The 7,363-nt window shown below is 38.2% G+C and overlaps 1 protein-coding gene across 1 annotated transcript in view; it reads left to right on the forward strand.

Moving 5' to 3' along the window:
* Positions 1–6,251, forward strand: part of LOC104348866 (guanylate cyclase soluble subunit beta-2-like) — a 42,887-nt gene extending 36,636 nt beyond the window's left edge. Inside the window, exons 12-17 of the mRNA XM_086468587.1 lie at positions 396–544; positions 2,813–2,959; positions 3,248–3,402; positions 4,907–5,121; positions 5,210–5,332; positions 6,100–6,251. Of these exons, the coding sequence (XP_086324713.1) occupies positions 396–544; positions 2,813–2,959; positions 3,248–3,402; positions 4,907–5,121; positions 5,210–5,332; positions 6,100–6,251 (941 nt within the window). The remainder of the gene's footprint in view (positions 1–395; positions 545–2,812; positions 2,960–3,247; positions 3,403–4,906; positions 5,122–5,209; positions 5,333–6,099) is intronic.
* The last annotated feature ends 1,112 nt before the right edge of the window (positions 6,252–7,363 follow it).

Below are 7,363 nucleotides of genomic sequence, written 5' to 3' on the forward strand. Positions count from 1 at the left end.
AGGAATAAAGAAATTTGCCTTTCCTAGAAAATTCTCTTCGTTCCTCTATGCTATCTATAAACCTAGAATCATCATAATTCCCTTTGTTATTAAGGATAACAAGTAAGAATATGCTTAAATTCCCTTTAGTAAGCACATATACAAAGTTAGAGGTAAAGAGCTAAGTATATCCTGAATATGGATGGACATACTGAGATGTGCTATGATGCTTACATTTGATATATTCTTATATCAACATCTCTCTTTCATATCAGCACCCATATATGAGTATTACACCTGATAGGTTGTATGTCCTAAAAGAATGACAAGAAATTAATCTTTACAAACAGGTCTCAAACAGATGTTGTGATTGTCCAGCCATTACAAGTACTTACTACTGGTCTTTCTGCTCACAGGAGAGTTCAAGGAGTGCACTATATTATTCAGCGATGTTGTGACCTTTACCAACATTTGTGCCCAATGTGAACCTATTCAGATAGTTCTCATGTTAAATTCAATGTACCTGCGATTTGACAGACTGACCACAGTGCATGATGTGTATAAGGTATGTACTGATCGATAAAGACTGTAGAAGTAGTCTGGAAAAAGATTTTGTTGTTATCATTTTGGTGGGGGTTTTTGTTTTTTTTTTTTAAAAATGCACTTAAATCCTCTTGCCCTTAGCATGATTTTTAATAAACCATAAAATATTGCGTATTTATAGTGGCCACACAGAGAAACTGAAAAACAGACAGAGGTGTGATTAAATACATCCAAAATTTTTGGACAGGAATGTAATATCTATTATGGGCTAGAGTCTCTTTCCACAACACTAACACCAGCATGGCTGTTCTTTCATACATCTCTCTCTCTCCTCTCTCAAATGTCTATCCAACATGACAAGACAGCCTAGTTCAAGGAACAATTTGAATAATTTTCCTAGTGCTTTGATTCCAACCTGTTGTAAATAGGTCACTATATCATTAAATGTCTCCTTTGGTGGGAAATAACATTATAAACAATACCCAGATAATACCTAGACTTTGTTTTGCTTCATGGAGATCTTAGGCAATGGTATAGATCTGCTAACCCCAAAAAGCATTGATTAGATCTAGACTGTAATGTACGTGTTGTCTCCAAACTGTGCTGGAGGGATTAGAGTCCTGATTGACATATAGTAATAGTGTTATTAACAACTCCAGAGCTACCCGGATTTGATGAGGTGAAGAGCAAGTCCTATGTTTCTGTCTGTCCCCAGCACATTAAATATTTAGGAAGGCAGAAATAGTAAAGGGTGAAATCCAAATCTCATTCATTCCTTGCTCAGGTGAGGCATGCAGTTCATCCTGCAATAAATTGTACTGGGAAATCAGAAGCATTTCTGCCTTGGGAAGGAAACTGCCTTCAATAATTGAAGCATCCAGGATATGGCCCACAGATTTTAGGATAAATTAGCATCATATTCTATCTAAAGTATCCATCATGAGTAAATTATCTGTCACTATAATAATTTCCTTTTGATGCCTGTGTATAACTCCTATTAATATTGAAGGAGGTTACTAGGGTACAGAGAGGGAGTATGAGATTATTATTTCAGGGAATTAAGAAAGAAATGAAATATTGAAATTGATCAAAGAAACTTGTCTCAAGCTTATAAACATCTGAAGTTATGAATAAATCTTGTGAAATTAAATCTCCAGCCAAAAAATAATTAGGGTATCTATTTGCATTAGTAGCTTTTTACAGTTGTTTTTAATTTGTTACAGAAAATTACTGGCATTACTATGGTGTTGGCTATCTGATAAAAGACACATGCAGGAACACATTTTTCAAGACTAATGTGCTGAACAGTTTTAAGTCATTATGTTAATGAACAAATCCAAAGATGAAATTATGTTCCCGCTGTCCTATTGGTGTTCATTTTTAAGAAATCCAATTAATCTCATTTAAACTGATCTCTTATTTACTGATGGTAAATGTAACAATGAAGTCATAAAAAGAGCAGTTTAGAAAACTTCTTTGTCGTGTAACATTCTTTTACAATGAATTTTAAACATTTGAGAATTCTTTGTTTCAAACAGACCTATTCTATTCCCAGCAAAATCTCTGGTACAGAGACAAACCCCAAACTATTTCTCTGGTGCCTTGTACACTTCAAGGCGACTGGATGCCTAAAGGAGGATGAACCCTTGAGCATTTGTCTCACAGGCTGCAGCATGTTGTGGGAAAACAGTTGGTTGTAAGGAAGGATGCTCCTGAACTGCTTAGTTCACACTTTGCATTTGCTGACATCCTGGAGATTGGAGGTTTCTTAATTTCATGTGAATCACCAGTGAATAGGCTTCCTTGCTTTGTTGTGACTTTAAAAAAAAAAGACATCTCTTTTGCAAAAAGAAATCCGCTTTTAACACCAATTGTGAATTAGAGCTAATTAATAGCATTAAACTATTGGATAACTTCCTGGCTCAGGAGTCTGTGCCTGGGGAGAGCTCTTTGCATGTAGGTCTGCCCTGGGTAAGGGGAAGGCAAAAAGTCTGACACTTTCACAGCACCTATTACTCCTTAGGGTCTCTCACACTGATATCTAAAGTGGCTCAAGTAAGCAGGGACAGAATGCATTGATATTTTTAGCATGGAGTCAAGGAAAGGATCCCCATCTCAAGGAAACTCACGTGTACTACAGCTTTCTAGTGATTGGAAATATCTTTTAGAAGAAAGGGGTAGTTGATGCAGGTAAGAAGAGCCCCAAACAGCAAAGCACTAACCTGAGCAAGATATATGATATATATATATATATTTGGCATGCTCATATGCTTGTCCTTCTCAATTAAAGGTGGAGACAATTGGAGATGCCTATATGGTAGTAGGTGGGATCCCTGTGCCTGTGCCCACTCATGCTGAGCGAGTTGCTAACTTTGCCTTGGGGATGATAATAGCAGCTAAAGGAGTACAGAACCCAGTTTCTGGAAATCCTATCCAAGTAAGTTATTAATGCAAAGATGCATGTGTGTCTGTCTGCTTCTTGGGTTGGGCTTCTGGTTAATGTACTGCGGTAGGACATCAAAGAGCTGCTTCTGACTCCTCTGTGACTTTGGTCAAGGTCCACATGGGTACATTTTTCATGAAGAGCCTTTCCCTGTGGGTATTGCTATTTTACTGATGTCCAGTGTTGTGCTAGGATGAACTTTTAGGTGTGGCTGGATAGCATTAAGAAAGATATTAAATAACAAGTGACATTTTTGGGGGGGTGTTTTATGTCTTTGTAAAGATTAGAGTTGGGATCCACACAGGTCCTGTCTTGGCTGGGGTTGTTGGAGAAAAGATGCCTCGTTATTGCTTGTTTGGAGACACGGTGAATATAGCTTCCCGGATGGAGAGTCATGGTGTCCCCAGTAAAATTCATCTAAGCTCCAGTTCCTATCAGTGAGTAACTATGATGGAAACTTTGCCTGTTAAAAGCTGTGCTAAAAGCCACTGCCTTGTACAGCTGCAGCCTTCAAGGTAGATGGTGCTGTCTTTAGTCACTGATTTATGCAGCTTACTTATAAAGAAGAATCACTGCTTGCAAAGAGTTTTATTTGATCTGATTATTTCAAATACACTTGTATATGGAAGCAGAGGTTTGAGAGTCTCAATCTTAGAGAGCAAAATATGGGAAAAAGTAATTGTGACAGCTTATTTGGAAGTACTGATAGAGTGATGTAGATGCTGGAGAAACAGTCAGAACATTTAATTTGTCATGCTGAATAACAAAAGCTTTAAAATCTCTGAGCACAATTTGTGGTGAAACTGTTTTATTTGCACTTACTACAGATTAACTGCCAAAACCAATCCTATTTGTGCAGTGAGTAATTTACTTTCCTAGAACTCATGTCACTAAAAATTAAATACTACATTTTCAAGAATTTTATGTATGCATAAAATATGTATGCAAGAGGTGGAAGTCAAGACAAGCTACGAAAACATTGTCTGGACACATAGGAACGATATTAGGAAAGTCAGAGCTCAGCTAGCATTGAAATAGACAAGGAAGGTTCAGGGGCAGTAAGAGGAGCTTCTGCTATGTTAGCAGAAAGATATAAATGGAAACGTGGACCTGCTGTGGCAGGCGGCTTAGTGGTAGTGCCCTGAATAAAGGCTGAGTTACTCAAGGCCTCTCTTGCCTCAGTCTTCACTGACAAGGTCTTCAAGGTCCCTGTACCTAGAGTCAGGGTTCGAGGAGTAGGTGAAGTATCAGTACTGGAAGAGGATCAGAACAAGGATCTTTTGAGAAATCTCAATCTATAGAAGTGTATGGGAGCAGATGGGGGTGACTCCAAAGGTAATGAGAGAGCAGTGTGATGGCATTATGTGCTGCTGACTGTCATCTTTGGAAGGTTATGAGGATCAGTACCGTAGCAACTGAAGAAAGTCAGATGTTACACCTATATTGAAAAATGTCAAGGAGAACAGGCTGGGGAACTATAGGCTGGTCAGCCTCATGTCAGTCCCAGTGAAACTCAAGTGCTCTTGGAAGCCATTTTTTGACTCACAAGAAGGCAATTGGGAATAGCCAGTCTGGATCTACCAGGAGTAAATCATGCTTGATGAACCTGATTGCCTTCTCTAATGAAATGACTGGAGATAGTTCTGTCTAACTACCTCAGTTCTTAATTTCTATTTACTTGTCAATAAGAACCCTCCACCATACTGAAGTATTTGAGTATGTGATCCATTGATTTTTAACCAGGCTGTATGTGTAAAGCTATAAAAGCACAGCAGACTTGAATAAACAGTTGAAACAAACCCTCATTTGTTTATGGATCAATACTGTTTTTCCCAGACTGGTGTGATTTGATTACTTAGATTACAATAGCTCTTCTAAAACATCAGTGTTATTTTTACTAATCTTGAATTTTCGTGTGTCATTTTGCTTCTGATATTTTAGATGCCTAAAATACAAGAATTTTGAGATGACCGAGAGAGGAGAAATAGAAGTAAAAGGCAAAGGGAAAATGCACACATACTTCCTCATTAGAAATAAAACTGCAACTGAGAATGAGATTATGGGAAGGCCAATGAAAGACTTAGATTCTGGCCATGAATCTGTTCAGTCCTTTCAAGAAGGCAGGACTGAAACAATACCAAGTTGTAATCAGCCAGGTAGAGTCAATTTGACATATCTTTCCCTCCTTGAACAAATGAACATTAATACCACTCAATTAAGTATCCCTTTCTGTTCTTCTTTCAGTTACTTGGACTCAGCCAGAGAAAGACCAGACCCCAGCCATTGCAATGAAGTATATTGATGGCCCCAGAGATTCACAAAACAGCCTCAAAAGAAGAAATCATGCAAAAATTGCAGATTTAACAGGTAGTTATTTAGTTACCATCTAGCAAAGACAACAGAACTAGGAAGTAACTAAGGCTTAATCTTGCAGCTTCATTATATTCCTCTTCTGAATAACCATTGTTTTACTCAAGCCAGAAATTCATGCCAACATCTCCATGCTGGTGAAACTAACCACTCTGCTGCATACTGTTTAGGGCCAACAAATTCACCTTCAGAGCAATCCCAGCTGTTAATGGTGCACTAAGGAGAGAGAGGCTGACATAGCTGTCAAACCCCAGGGTCCTCGCAGCAGTGCAAACAGAATGGATAAATGTTAGACAGCTCTTCACATGGACAGACCCAATTGTTTATGTACACATCTTTTCTTAGGAAAGCTGTCATTATTTGTAGTTATGGGGAAGCCCTTATGGACCCAAGCCAGAGAAAGAGAGACCTCACTGGCTATGCAGCCTGGCAGTCCTCAAGCCAGTGTCCTGCAGGAGTCAGAAGGATTTACTGCCATGCCTGTGTTCTGTGACCAAAGTTCATTCTCCTTTGAAGTAGATGATACTGAAAGAGAGATAATGGATTTGATGCCATACAGTCTAATCTAATGCAGCAATTCTTGTAATTGTCTTATGTGTCTTGTGGATTTTATACAGACTAAATATGTTGTCACTGATTACTAGAAAATATTTTACTCCCTTCCCTCCCACCTGGTTAGACGTGTTTGTAACTCTATGGTGTGCTGACAAACAAAAACCTCTACGGCCATTAAAAACTCACACTGAAGGAGTGTTTCCTTTCAGGCAAAACATATGATTCCAAAAGCGACGGGAGTCTCCATGGCAACCAGCATGCTGATGATGGTGCTTGTCCTCTAAACCAGGGAAGAGTCAAACCTGCTACTCAAGAGCCACAGATTAGAAACATTCGCTCTAATTTTTGCACTTTACTCTAAGTTTCTTACTTTTTACGTTAAGAGCAATTTTGTTATGGTTTAGTGCATTTTTCTGTTGTGGGACTGATTTTCTATATCAAGTATCACATGATTTTGTAAAAAAAAAAAAGAAAAAAAGAAATTTTGTCACAGTTTTCAGCAAAAAGAAAACAATGGAGTATTTTTTTTTAATCCATCTATACATGCCATATAATACTGCCACTGGAGAAGGAAACCACCACAAGATGCTTTGAAGACATATTTTTCAGCCTTTGCCATGTCTTTGAATAACCTTATGGGGAAAAAAAAAATAAAAATCACTTTTTGGTATCTCATGCAGCAGTTGAGAAAGTGATGACTCATCCAGCTAGAAATACTCCTCAAATGAGCACTTGCCATAAAAGAAACATTCCTTGAAGTGACCATCTGTCTTGACTTCAGCACAGCCAACAACTTCCCCATGTAAGGTTAGCTAAGTTTGATCTAAATTTTACCATGATAACAGTTTAATCTCTTAACAGGACTTTTGTTGGGTGAAGGCACTATGCAGTAGAAGTGCAGAAGAGATCTAATACAACCTGTATGTTTCCATCCTGAAGATAAAATATTGTGTACTTTGTAGCACCCAACGGTAAAAAACCCCAAACTATCTGTGCTTAGATGGTCGTAGAAGGACATGCACACAGTGGAGTTATGTAGCATCAAATTCATCACACCACTGAATGACTGTTCAAGGCTTATGAACTGTTTGAGATCTTCAAAGAAGTTGCAAGTTTATTTCTCATTTTCTCAACCCAGCTAAACAAAAATAGTTTCAGGACTACAGAGGGAGCCTGTCAGTGCTGGAATTAATATTGTTAAGGTAAGTGAAAATAACAGTGTTAAAGATCAACATCACTTACCTGGTGTCAGACACTCCTCAGCTGAATTGCTTCCATGCTGATATATTCTTAGGTTATGTCTGATCAGAAATGGCAGAGAAAAATTGAAGTTCAGATGTTAGGGATTTAAGATGTAGGAGCAAAAATACAGTGGATGTAAAGGTTGTAGACAATTTGGCACATGATAAATTGTGGTCTCACTCCCATGAACGGAGCTTGGATTAGGTGGAATGTGCTTGTATTGGGTGACTT

Source organism: Leptosomus discolor, chromosome 7, assembly GCF_034619465.1.
Source record: "Leptosomus discolor isolate bLepDis1 chromosome 7, bLepDis1.hap2, whole genome shotgun sequence".
NCBI classification, from domain to species: Eukaryota; Metazoa; Chordata; class Aves; order Leptosomiformes; family Leptosomidae; genus Leptosomus; species Leptosomus discolor.